General features: G+C 65.2%; 2 protein-coding genes across 5 annotated transcripts; one reads left to right on the top strand and one right to left on the bottom strand.

Annotated features, from left to right (window-relative positions):
* Positions 1-389: 389 nt before the first annotated feature.
* SCAF1 (SR-related CTD associated factor 1) lies at positions 390-11230 on the bottom strand. Of its 4 annotated transcripts, none has more exons than XM_074937628.1 (11): positions 11158-11230; positions 9004-9167; positions 8361-8427; positions 8052-8170; positions 7519-7631; positions 7025-7137; positions 3750-6698; positions 3481-3563; positions 2804-3076; positions 2443-2571; positions 390-2343 (listed from the first exon to the last, which is right to left on the bottom strand). In XM_074937628.1, the coding sequence occupies exons 2-11, from the start codon at positions 9145-9147 to the stop codon at positions 2167-2169; spliced, it is 4167 nt and encodes a 1388-aa protein (XP_074793729.1). In that variant the 5' UTR covers positions 9148-9167; positions 11158-11230; the 3' UTR covers positions 390-2166. The 4 variants fall into 4 exon arrangements, with proteins under 4 accessions (XP_074793729.1, XP_074793728.1, XP_074793726.1 ...); XM_074937627.1 differs by having other exon boundaries at positions 11073-11205; XM_074937625.1 differs by lacking the exon at positions 11158-11230 and adding an exon at positions 9557-9822.
* Positions 11231-14073: 2843 nt separating this feature from the next.
* On the top strand, positions 14074-17889 carry RRAS (RAS related). The gene is made up of 6 exons (XM_074937641.1): positions 14074-14203; positions 15017-15104; positions 15496-15598; positions 15819-15927; positions 16497-16615; positions 17072-17889. Exons 1-6 carry the CDS (start codon positions 14102-14104, stop codon positions 17157-17159), a joined length of 609 nt encoding a protein of 202 aa, XP_074793742.1. The 5' UTR covers positions 14074-14101; the 3' UTR covers positions 17160-17889.
* Positions 17890-20502: the final 2613 nt, after the last annotated feature.

Raw genomic sequence — 20502 nt, 5'->3', positions numbered from 1 at the left:
AAATTTGAGTAATTCGTTTCAACTACATGACAGAGCCGTATTTCCCGCCCCTGTCGGGAGCCGTGCCAAGGCTCGGGGGAGTCGGGCTGAGGGGAAGGGAAGGAGCCTTCGAGTGAACCTGGAGGGTTATGGGGTGCGGGTGGGAAAAATATGAACAGGGCTTTTTTTGGGGGGGGGGGGTGGATTGTTGGGGAGGCTCCCCATGCAGACCATGACTGACTCCTAGCCTTTCCCATTCAGTCAGGCACATCTGCCCCCAACCCTAGGTGTCCCTATAGCCCCCCCCGCTCAATGTCTGTCACCCCACTAGCTCCTGAGCCCCCACCCATGTCCCCCCCACTGGCCCTTCTGAACCCCAGTCTGTGACCCCCACAGCAGCCCCATGTGCCCCACACTGTCTGTCCAGAATGTATTTTCTGTGCAGAAAATCAAAGTTCGGCGCCAGCCACCAATGCTGCGTGCGCAGTGGGGCAGGGTTCCCCCAGGAGCCACTCCCCTCCGGTAACTTGCCTGCTGGGCCTCTGGTAACGCAACCTAAAGCACCATTTGCTTTTCTGCTCGGCTGAGTTTCATTTGGTCGTCTAGAGCCCGGTTCTCCCATTTACCAAGATCCTGTGGGATTTTAGCTCTGTCCTCCAGGTGTTGACAACCTCCCAGCCCCAGCAGATTGGATCTGCCTGCTCCTTAGTAAAGGTCCCCGCCGAACCCCACTCGGGGCCTCCCTCCGTCGTGCCGTTCACAGGAACTCTTTGTGCTTGTTTAACCGATTCTGTAGCCAGCTTGCTTAGCAGATTGTCAGGCGGGGCTGGGGCCAGAGCCTTGCTAAAGCCCAGGTATATTACGGCCACCGCCTTCCCCCAGCCACCAAACCGGTTGCCCCGCCGGAGAAGGAAATCGAGCTGGTCTGGCAGGATTTGGTCTCGGTGAATCCATGCTGGCCGCTAGCGCTCTGCCCCTCGTCCTCCAGGTATTCGCAAATTGAAGGTTTTAAACGTAGCTCCCAGGAATCAGTCTGGCTGACTGGTCTGTTGTTCCCCGGCTCCTCCTTTTGTCCCTGTTTAAAGACGAGCACCACGTTCGCCCTTTTCCAGGCTTCCGGGACCCTCCAGTTGTCCAGGAGTTTGCAGTTTTCACCATCAGTGGCTCCGACGTTTCTTTCGGCCCCCAGCCCAGCTGACTTGAATTCGTTCCGATGATCTCGGGCGAGTTCTTTACTTGTCCCGATCTGCGTCCCGTCCCCTGTACCGCCGGGGGGGGAACGTCGCTCGGCGTCCGGTCATGATATTTTTTGTGAGCAGACCGGAGCGAAGCCAGCAGGGAGCAGCGCCGCCTTCCTGTCATCTCCCGTTCCCAGCTCAGCTTCCCCCACGCCCCCAGCGTCCATTGCTCTGACATCTACAGGCCTTGGCTTTCCTGAATGCGCCTCTACTCCCGGTACCCATGGGTCCTTCCTTGGGGACACGCCCCGCCCTCCATTTATCCGGGGACCGCTCTGGGGTGGGGCATGGGAACTGGTTCTATGGGGTCCCCTGGATGGGATGGGGCCTGATGTTCCCCGGGGGGCAGCAGAGAGAACCTGTTCCAGGAAAGGTTGGGGTTTAGGGGACTTTTGTGCCTTGGCTGGGGGGCAGCCCCCAACCCTGCCCCATAGTGCCAGGCCCCCAGATCTGGTATCACACATGTCCCCCACCCCAAGAAGAACATCCAGAGCCAAGTGGCTAACGCAGTTTATGAAGAGACAGAAAGGGAGATACAGAGATGGGGGGCAGAGAAATGGGGGGCACCAGCTGCGGAGGGGTGTCTGCACCACAAGAGCTGCTGGCTGCTCCTCCCCCTAGGGGAGGCTGGATGAGAGGGGTCCCCCCATTCCCTGGAGGGAGGAATCCAAATAAAAACATGCTAACATGAGTAAAATGGGGGAAGTCGGGGGACAGTAGCCCGCGAACAGGCCCCCCCAGCCAGGCCCGCGCCCCCCCCAAGTCCAGCCCAGCCATAGGTACAGAGTAAAACTGTCCCTGTTCAAAACCATTCAGAGTCTGGGGGGGCTGGGGGGAAGGCGCGCTGCACCGGCTCACGGGCGCCCCGCATTCCAGGGCCCCCTCCCCTTTTGCATAAGGGGGTCCAAGTTAGCTAGAGACAGAGACGGGGGGTGGGCCCCCGGCGGGCTCAGCGGGGGGGCATGGGGAGCGAGGTCTTCTCCAGCGCCCCCAGGTCCGGGGGGCCCCCCGGCGGCTCCTCCGTGCGGCGGCCGTGCTTCCGGAAGTACTTGAAACGCTGCACGTAGGCCCGCACCAGGTTGTTCACCTTCACTGGGTTGATTTCCCCACTCTTGCTGTGGCAGATCTGTGGGGGGGACGGGGGACACAATGGAAGTCGGTGAGGGTGGGGGGCAGCCAAGCCTGAGCCCCTGCTATCTCCAGCCCCCACAGCCCTCAGCCCCACCTTGTGCACCGCCTTGCGCAGGATGTCCTTGTATTCCTCCTTGGTGATCTCCTTCTTCTGGTAGTAGGGCTTGATGGCCAGCTTCACCTCCTCCACCGCCCGCTCCTGCGTGTGCAGCTTCTTCAGGTACTGGGGGGGCAGCAGGGGGAGGGGTCAGCACACCAGGGAGGGGGCTCCCCATGCCGCACGCTCAGGGCCCCCCCCGGCATCTCACAGCCCGGGACAGACCCCAAATCGTCCCCCCTGGGGCCAGTACCCCCTGCCTCCCACCACCGCTGCCAAGCTTACCACCTCCCCAATGCATTGTGGGAACACCCTCCCCCCCACCCCACCGCTCAAACAAGCCCCCCCGCCGACTAACCTTATCAGTGTCCCCGCGCCCGTCGGAGCTGGTGCTCCCGTCCCGCTTGCCCAGGTCGCTGCCGGAGCCGGTGCCAAAGAGCGTCCCACTGCCAGGGCCCGATGAAGCCGGGCCGAGGGTGCCAGGCAGCCCGGTGGGGGTCGGGGGTGTGGAGCTGCAGCCCACCAGGGGCAGGGAGCCGTGCAGCAGGTAGGGGGCGGCCGTGTGGGTGGGAGGCGGTGCAGGCACCTGGGAGCCGGCTAAGGATGTGGAGGGTTTGGTGTGACTCAAGATCTAGGGGGAGAGAAGGTGGTTAGGCTCAGACGGGGCCCCAGCGCCAGGTGGGGCGCGGGGGCTAGGTATACGGGGACCCCTCGCCCAATGTGGAGATGCGGTCCGGCCAGGGCGGGGCAGGGGGGCTGGATAGACAGGAATCAGGAGCAGACAATCCCCCATGTGGGGATTCAGCCAGGACGCCGGGGTTCCCAGGCCAACTCTGGGCTCAGGTCGACAATTAGTGTCATGACATAGCTGGTGAGAGGCCCCCTACTGAGCTCAGCCCCATTCCTGGCAGCACGGCGCCCCCTAGCGCCACATGGGGGCACCGGGCCCAGCCCCGCTGGCCAGGGAAAGCACCCCTACTGAGCCCTACCTCACAGCGCCGCAAGGGGGCGCTGGCCAAGGAGAGTGCTGCCTACCTGGTTGGTGGCCTGGATCAGTTCATGGGCCTTGGCCCGGCTTGCCAGGTTGGCTTCCTCCATCTTGAAGAGCAGGGCGGTCACTGGGTGAGAGACGGGGAGGCAGTCAGAGAGGGGATGGCCCTCACCCCACTGCTTCCCCCACGGCTCCCCAGCATTGGCAGACCCAACCCCCATGCCATGCCTCCCCCACCCCAGTCTGGAGCTCCCCCTCCACCCCCCACATCCCCGCCAGCCCCCCTCAGGGCACCCCCTTCCCTGTCACCTACGTGCCAGGACGCTGCTGGTGGTGCAGTCCACGCCCCCCTGCAAGTTCCAGGCCGTGGGGGCCGGGGGCGGGGGCGGGACACGAGCGGGCTCCTCCTTGGGCTCGGAGAGGCTGTCGGCCTGGGCCTCGCCCGCCGGTGCCCTCTGCTGCTCGCCGGGCACGGGCGCGGCCACCTCCTCGGGCAGGAAGGAGACGTCGGGCGTCTTGCAGCTGCTGTCCACCGTCTGCGAGTCGGGGGTCAGTTCCTGCTCAACCGGGGCGGGCGGCGGCTTGGGCGGGGGGCTGCGTGGGGAGCCGGCGCCCTCCGCCGGTTCCGGGATAGGGGCGGGCGGGCTCCCGGCCCCCTGGCTGCAGCTGTCCGCCTTGGACTTCTTCAGCCCCGTCTTGGCTTTCAGCTTCTTCTTCTTCTTGGCCTCCGAGGGCCCCTTGGTCTTGGCCCCCGGCCCCTTGGCCTTCTTCAGCCCCGCCTTGGCTTTCAGCCCCTTGACCTTCTTGGCCTTCACACCCGGCTCCTTGGCCGGCTCCGCCTTGGCGTCGGCCCCAGGCCCCTTCTCCTCCGGCTTGAGGAAGGGTGAGCGGCTCTCCTTGTCCCGGCTGAACTTGATGCCGATGGAGCCCCCTTCCTTGCCGGAGACCGTGGTGCTGCTGACGCCCTCGCGGATCAGGACCGCCACCTTGGACTGCAGCTTGACCTTGCGGCCCGAGCCCCCTGCCTTGCCACTGTCCTTGTGCCCAGCCTTGGCTTTCCGGGGGGGTTTCTCCCGCTCCGGCCGCGACTTCTCCTTCTCCGCTTTGCCCGCCTCGGGTGCCGACCGGCCTGGCGCCTCCTTGAACCTCTTCTTGGACTTCTCGCGGGGTGCGGGGCGCTCCTCCGGGTATCCCCGCTTCCGCTCCTTCTCCTTGGGCGGCTTGGCCTCCTCCTCCGGCCGCTCCTTGCGGGGCAGCCCCCCTTCTCCCTTGCTGCTCGAATGCCGGGGCCCCTCGGCGGGCTCGCGATCTGAGAAGCAGCCCTCGAAGCTCAGCCCCTCCGAGTCGTAGAGCACTTCCCGCTTGGCCGGCTCCGGGGAGCCATCCTGCCGGCTGACTGTGATGGTTCTCTTGATGGTGAAGAGGTCGGTGTCGTTGAGGTCCTGGATGGAGGGTGGCACAACAGTGCGTGCGTCCCGACGGCGCTCCTCCGCCTTGGGCTCCTCCAGGACGTGCACCTCGCGCTCCTTGTCGCGGGGCGGCCGCTTCTCCCGGGAGCGGGAGCGCTGCTGCTTCTTCTTCTTCTTGCCACCGCCACCGTCCCGGTGCTTTTCCTTGTGCCGCGCCCGGCTCCCTGAGCGCGAGCGCCGGCCCCGCCGCCTCTCCCGTGACCGCCGGCGCCGCTCCGATCCCATGGCTGACAGGCTGGTGCTGAGGGAGGGCGACCAGGAGCGGGAGCCGCGCCGGCGGGACCGGGAGCGGGAGCCGCGCCGGCGGGACCGGGAGCGCCGGCGTTCCTTGGACTTTGAGCGCGACTTGGATTTCTTTTTGGGGGGCCAGGGTCCGGCGCGGGGCTCCTTGGCCTTGGGGGGCCGGCGCTCACGGGACCGCTTGGCCTTCTTGCGGGAGCCCGAGCTGGAGCCCGAGTGCTTGGGTGAGTCATGGCGGTACCGCTCGCGGCGTTGCGTCAGGATCTTGCGCCGCAGGTCAGCAGCCGCCTTCCACCGGGGCTCGGGCTGGCTTTCGCCGAAGTCTCCCTCCTCGTCCGAGTCGGCATGGAGAGACAGGAAATCGTCCCCCTCTGCCACCCGCAGGGGGCGCTGCTCGACTGGCCGGCACCGGCTGCGGAAGAGCCGGATGGGGCTGTAGCGTTCATCCTCTGGCTGGACGATCTCGCCTTCCTCGATCTCCGAGTCGGCGCCGGCCCAGTCCAGAGAGGGGCGCCGCCCGCCCCGGTGCCGGCCCGCCTTAGGGCCCTTCTCCCCCCGTGCTGGCGCCTTGGGGTTTCCGGCCGTCACCACCTCCAGCGACACCTTCCCCTCCAGCTTGGGATTGGCCTCCGCCTCCGAGCGGCTCTTGCTGGCCAGGTCCACCACAAAGACACGGCGCCGTGGCTCTGGGGGTGGCTCAGGGGCCCCGTCCGACTGCTCCGACGCGTTCTCCTCCTCGGGCAGGGTGGAGTCGGCCCCGGCCGCCAGCTCCTTTTCGGGGCGCCGACCACCAGCCACTGGTGCCTCGCTGGGCTCCGCCTCCTCCCGCCCCTTCTCCGAGCTGGGGAAGTCCTGGCTCAAGCTGTTCTCATCGTAGATGCCAGCCAGGGTCTCCGAGATGCGGCTGATGCTGTGGGACATGTCGGGCCGGGGGGCAGCCGCGGCGTCTTCCTCTTCTTCCTCCTCTTCCTCTTCCTCCTCCTCGTCGGGGGAGGGGCTGCTGCGGGAGGAGCTGGGGTTGGAGCCAGTGGGGTCGAAGGGGTCGTATTTCTGGTCCTGCTGCTTGCCGGGCGAGGCTGCATAGCCAAAGTCCCCGCCGGGGTTGTCCTCGTCCGTTGGGTGGAAGGGATCATAAATATCCAGGTCTGGCGAGCGCAGGGGGCAGGGGTTGCTGTCCCCGCCCCCAGGGGGCGCTGCCTGCTGGGAGGAGGAGGAGGATGACGACGAGGAGGAGCAGGAGGAGGACGACGACGAGCTGGAATCGGCCTTCTCCAGGGCACTGGTGGGGGGCGGCTGGGAGCGCTGGGCCTCCGGGTCCCTGCCTGCTGGGGCCTGGGGCCGCTGCTGCCCATTGGAGACTCCCGTGCCAGTGCCCAGGGCCACAGCCCAGCGGCCGGGGACGCGCCGAGTCCTGCCCGTGCCGGGGAGCAAGGCTGCGCCCCCATGAGTCCTGTGTGGCCACTTAAGGTCCAGGGGGCCGGAAGGCGGGGCCAGGGCGGCAGGGAGGCTGCCGGCTCCTCTCCAGCATGGCGCCAAGGGGCCAGGTAAGGAGGCTGCAGGGAAATGCAAAGAGGAGGGATGGGGGTAGCAATGGGACCGGCCTGGTACCCCGCCCCCAGAATCTCGCCTGCTCCCCCCACCCTGGGGCTGGTGCCCCTCAGAGGGGACAGACCCTGTGTCCCATTCCCCACCCCACTGAGCCAGCCAGTCCCCACCCTGGGGCTGGATGGGAGCCGGTGCCCCTGAGACGGGACAGGCCCCGTGTCCCATTCCCCGCCTCCCCCGGAGCCGGCCAGCCCCAGTCTTGGGGCCAGATGGGAGCCAGTGCCCCCTAGAGGAGAAAGGCCCCGTGTCCCGTCCTCCCCACTCCTGCCCCTACCTGATTTGTGCACCCTCCAGGGCCGTTCTCTCCTGAAGATGCCGGACGCAGCGGCCACATCCCCTAGCCGTACCTCGGCCACCAGCTCCACCTCATCCGGCTCTGCGTCCCCGCTGCCAGGAGGAGGAGAGGCCGGTCAGAGCCTGGGCTGCTCACCCCATGCTGGAGTGGGGCTTTGCGCACCGCCCTGAGGGCTAGGGACCCCCTCCCCTTATGTGGCTCTTTGTGACACAAGTGGGCCTCTGCTGAGACCAGTGAATTCATGTCATCCACAAGAGCTCCCCATTCACCAGAGACACACACCTTGGCCCCCCACCCCTTGGGCAGTATGTCACCCTTACCTCCTCTGACAGCCCCCTTCTCCAAACACGAGCACCCCCACTCCCCTCCCACAGCCAGGTATGGAACCCAGGAGTCCTGGCTCCCAGCTCCGCTACTGTGACCCCACTCCCCAGGTGTCCTCCCAAGCTGGGGTGCACAGGATCTGCCCTTACCAGATGGCCGGGGGCCCCAAGAGGAGCCGGGTCTGCACGGAGGCGGTGCACGATCTCTGCAGGAACTGCAGGGCCCCTGCCAGGCCAGAGAACAGACCCAGGGCCTCGGGGACCTGGTGAGAAGACGACAGAGGTTGGGCAGGGCCAGCAGGGGAACACCCCCTCTCCACGGCCACAGCCCCCAGGATTGCCCCGGTGCAGCTGCTTCCCAGGCCACAGCCCCCAGCATTCACAGCCCCCCACCACTGGGATGGGAAAGAGCAGTGCATGCTGGGACTTGGATACCCCCTCGCCCCCCACGCAGAGAGCAGAAGCGGCGGCGCAGGCCGGGACCCGGATCCGCTCGCCTGGGGCCGAAGGAGGGACCCGCAGGCCGGACCCGCAGGCTGGGACCTGGATCCGCACGCAGGGGGCTGAGGGAGGCGTGCATGCTGGGACCCACAGTTCCCAGGGGCTGCACACACCGAGCGCAAGGAAGGCAGGCACCCCTAGTCCCCATGCGCTGGGGGTCCAGGCTGATCAGGGTCACTCACAGTGCTGCTCCGGTCACACGTGCCCATAGGGTCCCCGGTGCCCCCCTTGCCACTGTCAGGCCCATCCGCCCGGGGGCTCCGACACCATTTCTTCCGGCTCATCTTCTTCCTCTCCGCATCTGCAACAGGGACACAGGGTCGGCCCCGCTACCCTCGGGCCCGTCGCCAGGGGTGCAGATGGGGAAGCCATGGGGGTCTAGCTCACAAAGGAGGCGGGGGCTGGGTATCCCTGACGCAGGGCCAGACCCGATCCCCAGCTGCGGGGCTGGTCTTCCCCAGGTCCCCACCCAGCTGCGCCCCGGTCCGTACCTTTCTCGCTGGCCCGGCCTGGCCGCTCGCTCTGGAAGCTGCCGCTCACCACCTGCTGCAGGGCCTTCTGAGGAGAGAGGGGGTTGGTTAGCAGGGGCTCTCCAGCTAGCCCCCTAAGCGCGTCCTCTGAGACGGGCTGGGGAACACTGGACGGGCTGTCCGCCGACCCAGCCTCCACCCACTGGAGGCGCCCTAGGCAAAGAACTCCTAGCGCAAAGGGAGGTACCAGGGGCACCCCAAAATGGGACTCCACTTGGGCAGGAAACCCAGCAGACCAGGCCCATAGAAGTGGAGCAGAGCAGTGCATGCCGGGATCCGCAGTCCCCAGGGCCTTCCACACACTGAGCACAAGGGAGCAGTAGATGCTGGGATCTGTAGTTCCCAGGCCCCACACACTGAGTGTGAGACAGCAGTGCATGCTGGGATCTGTAGTTCCCAGACCCCCACACTGAGTGCAAGACAGCAATGCATGCTGGGATCTGTAGTTCCCAGGCCCCACACACTGAGCACAAGGCAGCCATGCATGCTGGGATCTGTAGTTCCCCCACCACATCCCATCCAGGAACAGTTGTCTCCCCTAGCTGCTGCTATGCAGCGCCAGGTCCCTGGAACCGTGTGGGCAGCGCAGGGCCATGGATCTTACCAGCATGATGACCTGCCCAGTGCAGAGAGGAACCGGCTGACATGGCTCCCTGTCCGGGGGGGAATCGCTTGGCCGCCCCTGCTCCTCACTGCCCCCCACTGGATCCTCTGGTGCCAGGGGAGGTGGATTCTCCTCCTCTTCCATGGCTGCGGGCAGAGAGGGTCCTGCGAACAGGGAAGCGGAGGGAGGTCACCGGCTACCACCACCACCAGCAACGCAGCCACTGTGCCCAGCCTGGCTCCCAGCCCCCCTGCTCTAACCACTAAACCCCACTGCCCAGCCAGAGCTAGGGAAAGAACCCAGGCGTCCTGGCTCCCTGCCCCTTCCAATGCTGCACTTGGGTACTCTTCTAATGCCAGAAAAGCTTTTCCAGGGTAGGGGCATCCATCCTACAGCCAAGCACCACCTCCTCAATCCCAACCCACAGCCCCGGATCAGGACCAGCGCCCCCAAGAGGGGAAAGGCCTCATGCCCCAGTCCCCACCCCCCTGAGCCAGCCAGTCCCCTGCCCTGGAGCTGGTGCCCCATGGAGAGGAAAGGGCCCGTTTCTCACCCATGCCAGGACATGCCTCTGCCCTAGTCGTCAGCTCTCAGCTCACACAGGCTGGAGCTGTGAGTTCAAGAGGGAAAACAGAACCACAGGGTCCTCCTTTGACCTGGGAGCCCAATCATGGGCCCCCCACCCCTTTGCTGTGTGGCTGAGCGAGAGGCGTGGGGGCGGCAGTCTCCCCAGAGACAGGCCCTGGCCTTTGTGCACCAGCTGAACTCAGCCCCCTGCCCTGGGGCGTGGGCACAGCTTCATTCCTCTGCTCGGAGAGGGGGCTGAGCATCATCCCCCCTTCCCAGCCACGCCAGCAAGTCCCCTTCCTCTCCAAGCCCCCCCCCACTCCATTAGTCCTGTCCCTCCTTCCTCCCCATCTCCTCCAGCCCCCACTCCCCTCCTCCAGATTAATGACCCCCCATTAGCCGCCCCATTGTCCCGTCTTCCTTCTCCTTCCCTCATTGGCCCCCCATTAGCTGCCCCATGTTAATCTCCCCCCCGCCACCCGATTAACCCCAGCCCCTCCTGCTCACACCGCCACCCTGACTGGTCCCACATTAACCCCTTCACCTCCACAGGCCCTACTTGGAAACTCCCCCATCCCATCTTCCATGCTGTATCCATCACCCCCGCCCCTAAGGTCCCCCTATCATCTCCTCCATTTCATACACCCCACACCCTATCTACCCCCATATAACCCGTACCCCCACTCCTCTTCCCACCCCCACACTATATCCACCACCACCAGTGCCCCCTATAATCCCCTCCTCCACACCGCAACCCCTCCTCTCCTCTGTGCCACACCCCCTCCCTTTTCTACCACCCATTCTGTATCCACCCCGAGGCCCCCCATAGCTCCCTCCCACATACTGTGCCCCCCTCTCCACCTACACCGCAGCCCCACCCCCTACATACCCCCATAGAACCCCTCCCCCCCACACCGCACCCCCTTCCCATCCCCTGCACTATATCCACCCCACCCCCATACAACCCCTCTCCCCACACCCCACCCTCATACAGCCCCATATAACTCCCTCCCCTACACACACCTTTCCCACACACCCACGATCTCCACCACCACCATATAACTCTCCCCTCATGCTACCCCCTTCCCGCCCCCCACTATATCCACCAGCACCCCCATAGAAACATATAACTCGCTCCCCCAGACTGCACCCCCCCACTATATCCATCACTCCCCCTCCCCCCACACTGCCCCCACTGTATCCACCCCCACCCCCCAGAGCCCCATACAACCCCCTCCCCCACACACTACCCCCTTCCCGCCCCCCCACTATTATCCACCCCCACACAGACATATAACCCCCTCCCCCACACCCCAGAGCCCCATACAACCCCCTCCCCCACACACTACCCCCTTCCCGCCCCCCCACTATTATCCACCCCCACACTATATCCACCCCCACCCCCCAGAGCCCCATACAACCCCCTCCCCCACACACGACCCCCCTTCCAGCCCCACACCACCCCTGCCCCCACGTAACCTCCTGCCCATCCCCCCGGTTACCTGCGCGCGCGCGGGGCCCGGCCCCTCCCCTAGGACAATGGGCGCCGCTGCCCCGACCCGGCCGCCCCGGCCGCCGCCATCTTACCCCGCTCGGCTCCGTCTCCGGCTCCGGCTCGGCCGCTGCGGCGCCGCGGGGGCCGATGGGAGATGGAGTCCGCCGGCCCTGGCGGGGGGGAGGGGAACTGGGGAACTACGGCTCCCGGCATGCCCCGCGGCCCGCCCGCCGCCCAGGCCGCTCCCCGCCCGCAGCGCGGGGCATGCCGGGAGGTGTAGTCCGCACCCCCCTCGCCATGACTCAGGGGCCCGGCGCCCGCCCTTCCCATCAGGCTGCGCGGCCGCCCGCCGCGCGGGGCACCATGGGAGCGTCCCTGTCCCCTCCCACTCCCCGCGGAGCGGGACTACGTGTCCCAGGGAGCTCCGCGCCGCGCCGCCGCGGGGCAGCCTGGGAGAGTCTGAGCTGAGAGGCGCCGGGGGGGGGACCGATCCCACCATGCCTTGCGGGAGCGCCCGGCGCATCATGGGAGTGGTAGTTTTAAAGGTGGTATCATCCGGGAGTCCGGGTCGAGCCGCGACGTCATCGTAGCGCCGTGACGTCACACCGTCGTGGCACCGCGCTGTGACATCATCACCAAGACGCTGCTGTGATGTCATCCTCTCCCACAATTACATCGTCCGTGGTTACATCTTCCCCTGGGACTCCGCCCCCTGATGTCATCACACACACCCCTGCCACACTGCAACATCATCCTCCCGAGACACTGCTGTGATGTCATCCCCCACATCATGACATCATCTCACAGTGACATCAGCCCACCATGATACGTGCCCACTGGGCATCAGTCTTATGAGGTCATCACCCTGTGACCTCACCCCATGACATCATCATGATGCCAACATATCTTGTGACTTTGCTCACGCTGTGACACCACCCCCTTGTGATGTCACACTCTGATGTCATCCCAGCCTGACGCTATCCCCAAGAGGTCACCCCCCGGAAAAAACAGCATCATCCTGCCAGGGCATCCCGAGGGGAACTGCGGGGTCTCTGGCCTGTGCTATGCAGGGGTCGTGTGGCATGAGGGAAGAAGGATGGATGGAGGCTAGAGGGTGTGGATGGGGAGGGGGGGCTGGAGGGTGCGGGGTGCATATGGGGATGGGGGTGGATGGGGAGCCGGGAATGGAGGATGCCACAAAGCATGGAAGGCCCCACAGGACCCCCCAGCTGCTCCCCCACCCCCCATCATGCAGGCGCCTCCTGGCCCCTCCATAGAGCCGAGCCCCCAGTGTCTGGAGAACCCGGCCCCTCTCGGGGACGGACGGAGCGTGGGACTTTGTGCCTTTAGCATCCAGCCCCCGGTCCCTGGGACTCCTGGGCACCCCCCGCCCGCCCCCCCATGTGGGCTCCAACCCCCACCCTTGGGACTGCTGGGGCCAAAGGAGGAGCAGCAGGTTCCTAGCCCCGTTACTGTTCCCCCCACACCCAGGAGACCCAATGGCAGATATATCACTGGGAGGGGGAGCCCAGGAGAAAGAGGGGGTGCAGGCCGGGCATGGGCATCGCCCCCCAAAATGGGGACTTGGCTGCAGCTGGGAGGGGGGAGAGGGGCAGGTGGGGGGGCAGGGATGATGGAGCCAGGGAGGGGTTGGGGGGGATTAATGTCCCTGCTTGTCCCTGCCCCCGTGGGGGCTCAGTGATGTGGGGGTCCTGGATGGGGGGGAATCAGAGAGATGGGAGACCAGGGGTTACCCATTGACACCCACTCCAGGCACCCCCATCCCCCTGGTTATAACACACCTCCATTGGTGCTAGGGTCTGAATCCACCACCACCACCCCCGCCCCCGGAAAGGCCAAGTCCTGGAACCCCCCAAACCCCAGTAACCCCAAACTCCAGCCTTATCCAGTCCCAGCCCCCCCACACCCCAAGCCTCAAAACCCACAAAGCTCAGCCTGAAAAGCCCCAAGCCTCTTCCCTGGGAAACCCCCTAGCCACAGCCCCCCACTGCCCTGAACCCCATTTTCCTTGCAGGGGTTGAAGCAGGACTCCTGGGTTCCATCCCCGGCTCTGGGAGAGGAGTGGGGTCCAGCAGCTAGAGTGGTGGGGTTGGGAGCCAGGACGCCTGGGTTCTACTCTCCCCCACAATCCCTTTTGGCCCTGTCGTGGGGGTTCCCCCTGACCAAAGGCCTACAGCGCTTCGAGGGGGTCCCTGACTCGCCTCCCCCGCATCTCTGGGACTGCGGGGCTAGAGGAATTGGCAGGCAGCTTCCCACCCAGCCCCGCAACAGCTCTGTCCGGCTGCCCCTCCCCCTCCAGGCTCCGGGAAGAGGAGGGCTGCGGGGGGGGCGGAGCCCGGCGGGGCGGGGGGAACTGAGTCAACTTCCTCAACACACCATATGAAAGGAATGTAGTGAGGTCATGCCCCCCCCCCAGCTCGGCTGGGTCCTTCTGCCTGGGCTGTAACCCCCCCCCCTGCACAGGGATATGGGGGGGGTCGATCTGGAGGGGGTGACGATGATGCAGAGGGGGAAAGAGAGAAAAGCAGAAAGAGGGACAATCCCACAACGACAGAACCCAGGCGTCGTGGCTGCCAGCCCCCGACCCCACTCCCCTCCCAGAGCTGGGGATGGAACCCAGGCGTCCTGGCTGCCAGCCCCCGACCCCACTCCGTTCCCAGAGCTGGGGATGGAACCCAGGAGTCCTGGCTCGCAGCCCGGGGTTTAAAGGAGTGGGGGTGCACTGTGCGGGGGCCTGCTCCCCCCCCATTCCATCTCGCCCGCGCACCATATAGGGAAGTGGATTTTTGTGAATCGTCCGGCTCCTCATGACTATGCGAGCGCCTCATTAGCATAGATTAGCATAAAGCAGGGCCCCGCCCCGGTCTGGAGGGCTAGCCGCGGGTGGGGGGAGGAATAGCCAGCCATATTCTAGGGACTCCAGCGCATCTCCCGGTCGGACGCGGAGGGGGCGGGGTGGGGGGGTCCCCCCAAGGGTTGAAAACTCCCCCTCCAGGGGGCGCAGCCCCCCCAGCCATGGTCCCCAAAGAGCCGGGGGCGCCCCAGGAGAAATACAAGCTGGTGGTGGTGGGAGGGGGCGGCGTGGGGAAGAGCGCCCTGACCATCCAGTTCATTCAGGTAAGGGGGGGCCCCGGGGCGGCATGGGGGGCTCCCCCCCGCCGGGATACCCCCCCCCGGCCGAGATCCCCCTTCCCCCTCCTTCCCTGGGCGGCAAAGTTTCCTTCCTGGAAAAGTTCACGCTGTGGGGAATCCCGGGGGGGAAGGGGATTCGGGAGGCAGGGATTTTGTGGGGAGGGGAAGGTGCAGGGGGTCCTGGTTCAAGGGGGCAGACCGTGGGGGGACAGGAGAGGGGGCTGAGTGCGGGGACGGGGTGGCCTAGGGGCGCGGGTGCCCGGCCTGCGAGGGGGGAGCAGAGGGTGGTGCGTGTCTGGGGGGCCAGGGAGCCGGGTGGGGGGGGAGAGGAAATTCCTATTTCCCCCCCACACCCCCCCGCCGTAGTTCAGGGCGGGGAGCGCAGCAGGAATTTGGGGCCTGGAGGGAGGGAGCCGCCCCACCCCTCCCGCTGCCCGGCACAGGACTGGGGGGTGGGGGCCCAGAGGCTGCGGGGGGGGGCAGGAGCAGCCTCCGGGCCCCCACTGGGGGGGAAGGGGGGGCAGGAGCAGCCGCTTGTTCCACAGTCCACCAAATCTTCTCTTCTCAAGAACTGGGCGGGGGGCCTGGGAGCCCGGACTCCTGGGTTCTCTCCCTGGCTCTGGGAGGGGAGTGGGGTCTAGTGGTTAGAGGAGGGGGGCTGGGAGCCAGGACTCCTGGGTTCTCTCCCTGGTTCTCAGAGCACAGTGGGGGGTCCAGTGGTCAGAGCCGGGGGCGGGGGTTAGGAGCCCGGACCTCTGGGTTCTAAGAGGGGCTGTAACCCCCCCTTCCCCCACCCAGTCGTACTTTGTCTCGGACTATGACCCCACAATCGAGGACTCCTACACGAAGATTTGCACCATCGATGGGAGCCCGACCCGGCTGGACAGTGAGTGTATCGGGGGGGGGCGGGTTTGCACCCCGCTTGCGGGGAGCCCTGACCCAGCCAGGGCAGAGGGACCGAGCCCAGGGACCGACCTGCCCCCACTGTGGGGGAGGCTGCAGAGGTGGGAGAAGTTCTATGGGTGGGCAGGGGGGAGGGGAGGCTTGTAGGTGGTGGTGGGGGCGCTGGGAGCCAGGACTCCTGGGTTCTATCCCAGGCTCGGGGAGGGGAGTGGGGTCTAGTGGTTGCAGCGGGGGGGGGGCGGGGGACTGGGAGCTAGGTCTCCTGGGTTCTCTCCCCTACTGGGGGCAGGGAGGGCAGGGCTAGGAGCCCTGGCCCTCAGGCTGTGGGGAAGGCTAACACCCCCCCCACCCACACACCCCTCTCTGCCCCACAGTTCTGGACACGGCCGGGCAGGAGGAGTTCGGGGCCATGCGGGAGCAGTACATGCGCACGGGGGAGGGGTTCCTGCTCATCTACGCCATCAATGACCGCGGCAGGTAAGGACCCCCCCCCCGGAGACCCCTCCCCACTACGACAGCCTCCCTGTACCCCCTCCCATGAGATTCCCCCCCTCCACCCTCGGTGGCCTGGGGCACAGCAGCCCCCCACCCTCAGATCCCTGCTCCCTAACTCCAGCCTCCAGTGGCCCCTGCCCCCCAGGTGAGGAACCCCCCCTAGCAGCCCCCCGACCTGCTCTCCATCTCGCCCCCCCTGCAGCTTCACCGAGATCAGCAAGTTCCATACCCAGATCCTGCGGGTCAAAGACCGGGACGACTTTCCCATGATCCTCGTGGGCAACAAGGCTGACCTGGACCTCCAGCGCCAGGTGAGGAGGGGCGGGGCCAGGGGGGTCCCTGGGCTCCGCCCACACTGGGGTGTCCTCATGGGGCCCCAAGGGCCACTGGGCTCGCGGCCATCTTGGACGGTGCCCAGACAGGAAGCGCCGCCCCACGGGCCACGCGTGCTCTGTCGGCGGCCATCTTGGACGGTGCCCAGACAGGAAGCGCCGCCCCACGGGCCACGGGCGCTGTCGGCGGCCATCTTGGACGGTGCCCAGACAGGAAGCACCGCCCCACGGGCCACGCGTGCTCTGTCGGCGGCCATCTTGGACGGTGCCCAGACAGGAAGCGCCGCCCCACGGGCCACGGGCGCTGTCGGCGGCCATCTTGGATGGTGCCCAGACAGGAAGCACCGCCCCACGGGCCACACGCGCTCTGTCGGCGGCCACCTTGGACGGTGCCCAGACAGGAAGTGCCACTGTCTCTGGTGGCATGGGCTTTCTGATGCCCAGATGCCTGGGTCCCCCGACTGCCCTGGGGTTTTGAGAAGTGCCCAGCTTGCCCCCCAGCCCCCACCAGCTGAATGGATGGAGGAGCTGCTTGTAACTGCCCCCAGGTGCCCAAGGAGGAGGCGCTGGCCTTCGCCCAGGAGAATCGCATCCCCTACATGGAGGCCTCGGCCAAGATCCGCCTCAACGTAGACGAGTCCTTCCATGAGGTCGTCCGGGCCATCAGGTATGGGGGTGGGGCTCTGACCCCCCCAGGATCCCTCCCAGGGGGGCCCATTCCCCCAAGGCCCCTGTAATAGGGGAGAGTGCCCTGTAGGATGTGTCCCCAGGGAGACCCCCACCGTGGGGTGATATTTTCCCCCGCAGAGTTGTCCCGCACCCCTCACCATGGGGTATTTTCCTACCAAACTTCCCGTGAAATCCCTCCAAATGGGGGTTCAGTCCCCCGACCCCCCCCAATTAAATCTCAGTGAATTCCCTGGGGAACCATCAGCCCCCCCCAAAAATGGGGCATGTCCCCCACTGTGGTAACATGGGGTTTAACTCCCTCAGAGATACCCAAAAACAGCAGTTCCCCACCCAGGAATGCCCCTCCTGGGGGTACTCCCTCCCTTTGGGGGGCACCTCCCCTGGTTTGGGCTCTGTTCCTAAGTGTCTCCCCCCCCGCCTTTCTCTCTCACAGAAGGTTCCAGGAGCTGGAGACCCCCCCTGCCCCTACGGTGCACCCCACAACTAAAGAGTCCAACGGCTGCCCCTGCTGCATCCTGTGATGGCCCCCCCCCCAACACTCACCCAGCAGTGCAAGAGGGGGGGAGGAGCGGTATAGTCCATTGCTGTTTGTACATATTTATAAATGGGGGATGCAGAGGATGGGGAGTCCAGGTGATATTTTGGGGGACAGAGAAAGGGGGTGGTTTCCCCCTGGTCCGTAGGGGTTGGGCAGTGGTCACCCTGCATTACAGGGTTGGGGGGGAACAGCTCTCCTCAAAGATTTGGGGTGTCAGGGTGGGGGCCCCATGACAGAGAGCCCGTGACTGGAGAGTTTGTGGGGTCTCCGTCCAAGTGCCCCCCCTCCATTGTGTGGGGGGCGAGGGCACAGGGCCAGGCCCCATTTCAGTTGGGGAAAGGAGAAATGTGACTCCAATTAAGGTACTGGGGGTGGTGGTGGTGGTGGACAGATCAGGGTGGAGGTGCTGCCCCCCCCCCCACCGCAAGGAGTGGGTAGGGTTCCCCAAAGGGTGGAGCTCCTTCCGAAACGTTGGTCTTTTCTATGGCAAAACAAAGCTTTACTGAACGAGGGGACCCCGGCGTCCGGGGGTGGGGCCACGCTGCATTCTGTAGCCAGAGCCAGCATGAGGATGGGGGTGGGGCGGGGTCTGTATAAACGTGTAGACACGGTCGCCAGCTAGTTATCTCACTGATATTTCTATGCACCGCTTTGGGAGGTGTGTGTGTGGGGGGGAGTCACAGCTCATCTCCCCACCCACTCAGTAGCAGGGAGCTAGGGGCAGGTTTGGCTGCTGGGGGGGGGGTCTCCCATCTGTAAATACCAAAGCCCCTCCCCCACCAAGCGCATGTTGCATTAAAGTGCCTTAAAGCCAGGGCAGTGTCTGCGTCATTATTGGGTGGTGTGGGCTGCCCCTTTGAGGGGACTTAGGACAAGGGGGGGACAGCTGGGGGGGGGGATGCTGGGTGCAAGTCCTCACACACACACTAGCCCCTCCACTGTGGGGAGGGGGTTAGAATAAAAGCTCCAAGATGCCTGGAGGGGAGGCTGAGACAGATTGCGGGCCTCAACCCAGCACCCGGACTCCTGGGTTCTGCTGTGTCCCCTGGGGGGGCACCAGCTCCCATCCGGCCCCAGACCAGGGGACTGGCTGGGGGGGGGGACATAGGCTTCTGCAGGGGTGCTGGGGGGGGGGGTTGGAACCTGCCCATATCAGGGTGTAACCCCCAGTAATGCCTTGGGGGGGTTGGGGGGTGCTCTTTGCAGTCAATCCAGTGGGCCGATGAAAGGTGGCTGCCCTGTGATTTTTGGGGTGCATGTCTGTACCCCCACTTCTGCAGGAAAAGCTGGGGGGCTCTCTTTGGCAGAGAGGAACCTGGCTGCAACATGTCTCCAAAATCCCCCGACTTCTCCCCCGCACGCCTGCTGACTGTGGGATGCAGGGGGGGGGGGCTCCTTGCAGAGCATAGTTTGGCCTGGGAATGCCTCCCCCTAAGGCAGTGGGACGGGTGGGGGGGGGCAGCGTATGTGGGATCCGGGGGCCGAGAAAACCAGGCGGAGACGCGACTAAACAATAAAAATATATCGGAACATCCATACAGACCACATTCCCGGCCGCAAAACCCACGGACACAGAGTACACAGCGTAAAAAAGAGGGGGCTCGGGGGGGCGGCGGGATTGGGGGGAGGGGGGCTTAGAACAAAGGGTTAGCTCCGGGGCAGGGTGGGGGTCTCACAGCTCCCCACGCTTCAGGGTACCTGGAGTTTGGCCAGCTCTGGGGTACCCCACCCCACAAATACAGTTTAGTGCTTTAGCATGGGTTCCAGTATTGGGGGTGTCCTGGCTGTGCCCCCTCCCCGGGGGCTACAGAGCATGGGACTGGGGGCCCCCTCGATGGCCACAGCCCCCTCCCCAGGACACTAGAGACAGCAGGGTGCTGGATGGGGGGGGGAATCACCCCAAATTCTCCCCCACCAGGGGTGCTGGAATCCCCTCTCAGCTGGGGGAGAAGGAAGCTGGTTTGGGGCTGTCCCCCCCACCCCGAGATTTGGGGGTGGCATGGAATATCCCAGGGCCAGCAATAACTGATCCCAAAGGGTCAATAGCAGAAAGGGGGGTGCCCGCAGAAAGGGGGTGAGTCAAGGAATCCCCCCTTTCTCCCCCCCAAACCCAAGAGGGATCAAAGAATGAATTTTTAAAAAATCCAGCAGGATTTGTTGGGGGGACTCCCTTGGGGCGGGGGCCAAGGGAAAGAGTACAGGGCTCCCCCCGAGGGGCAGGGCTCCGATTCAGCTCCCAGTCTGGGGCAACCCCCCTCCCCACAAAGTACCTTGAGTCCCCCCCCAGAAAGTGGGGAGGAGGCCACGGGGGCGGGGGGGTCCATAGGCAGCCCATCCCCCCTCCTAGATCTAGTCCACAGGGGTGGAGAGAGACTGCAGGGGGGGTGAGAAGCTGGAAAATGGGGGGTTCTGGGGGGTGGGAAGAGCCCTGACCAAATCTCACTAATCTAGGCTGGATTTTGTATCCAGGGTTAAAAAAATTCAGTTTAGGGTGGGGGGGGGGGATTGGGGCCTAACCCCCCCTCCCCCCGCAAATTGTCTATATAATTATTATAATAACGATGCCCCAAAATTCAGACCCCGCCCCCAAAGTTCATCCAAGCTGAAGAAGTTCCCAGCTAAGGGGGGGATGGGGGGAGGTCTGGGGGGGCTCCGCGGGGGTGTCCGTTAGCCAAATACAATATGATACATAGACTTTGACCCTATACATTATGTACAAGAAAATCCGCTGATAAAAAAACAAAACAAAAACACACAACGACAAAAATAACAACCCCCGCCCCCCCGCCCCGAAGGGGGGAGGAACCCCCCCCGGGCCCCCCAAAACACGGCCTAAGAGAAGGATTAAATAGTCATGGGGGGGGGGTACGTGGAATCTGCCCCCACCCGCCCTGGGGGAAGCACATGGACTCATTGGCTGCCCCCCCGTGAGTCTCCCCCCCAGATGGGGGGCTATACGGGGGGGGAGCTGGCTCCCCTCCCCTGGGCTTGGCAATAAATAGCTCTGAGGGGGGAACCAGACCACCGCACGGGGGGGGAATTGGGGAGGGGGCCTGGCCATGCCATGGGGGAGGTGGGGGGGGTTGCCTTCGGTCGCCCCCTGACTAGCCAATTCCCTGCTGCAGGGGGAGGGTGGGCAAAAACGGGGGACTGACGGGACAAAGTGGGTGTGCTAAGCATGAAACCCAGGAGTCCGGGTTCCCGACTCCCCCCGCCCCAGACTCTATTCCCCTCCCAGAGCTGGGGAAGGAACCCAGGAGTCCTGGTTCCCTAACCCATCACCCACCCCCTTCTCTCACCAGTCCCCCCTATGCCCTGTGGGCTTC

Source organism: Natator depressus, chromosome 23, assembly GCF_965152275.1.
Source record: "Natator depressus isolate rNatDep1 chromosome 23, rNatDep2.hap1, whole genome shotgun sequence".
Lineage (NCBI taxonomy): Eukaryota > Metazoa > Chordata > Testudines > Cheloniidae > Natator > Natator depressus.
The sequence above is the reverse complement of the archived record's forward strand: the minus strand, read 5'-3'. Positions and strand labels throughout refer to the sequence as shown.

Coding starts and splice junctions, on each gene's coding strand:
- SCAF1 (XM_074937625.1), bottom strand. Junction 7,138..7,518: donor TTGGGGCCCCCGGCCATCTG/GTAAGGGCAGAT, acceptor TCCTCCTGGCAG/CGGGGACGCAGAGCCGGATG. Junction 2,344..2,442: donor TGCGCAAGGCGGTGCACAAG/GTGGGGCTGAGG, acceptor TCCCCCCCACAG/ATCTGCCACAGCAAGAGTGG.
- RRAS (XM_074937641.1), top strand. CDS start 14,102: ATGGTCCCCAAAGAGCCGGGGGCGCCCCAGGAGAAATACAAGCTGGTG. Junction 14,204..15,016: donor TGACCATCCAGTTCATTCAG/GTAAGGGGGGGC, acceptor TCCCCCACCCAG/TCGTACTTTGTCTCGGACTA. Junction 15,105..15,495: donor GAGCCCGACCCGGCTGGACA/GTGAGTGTATCG, acceptor TCTGCCCCACAG/TTCTGGACACGGCCGGGCAG.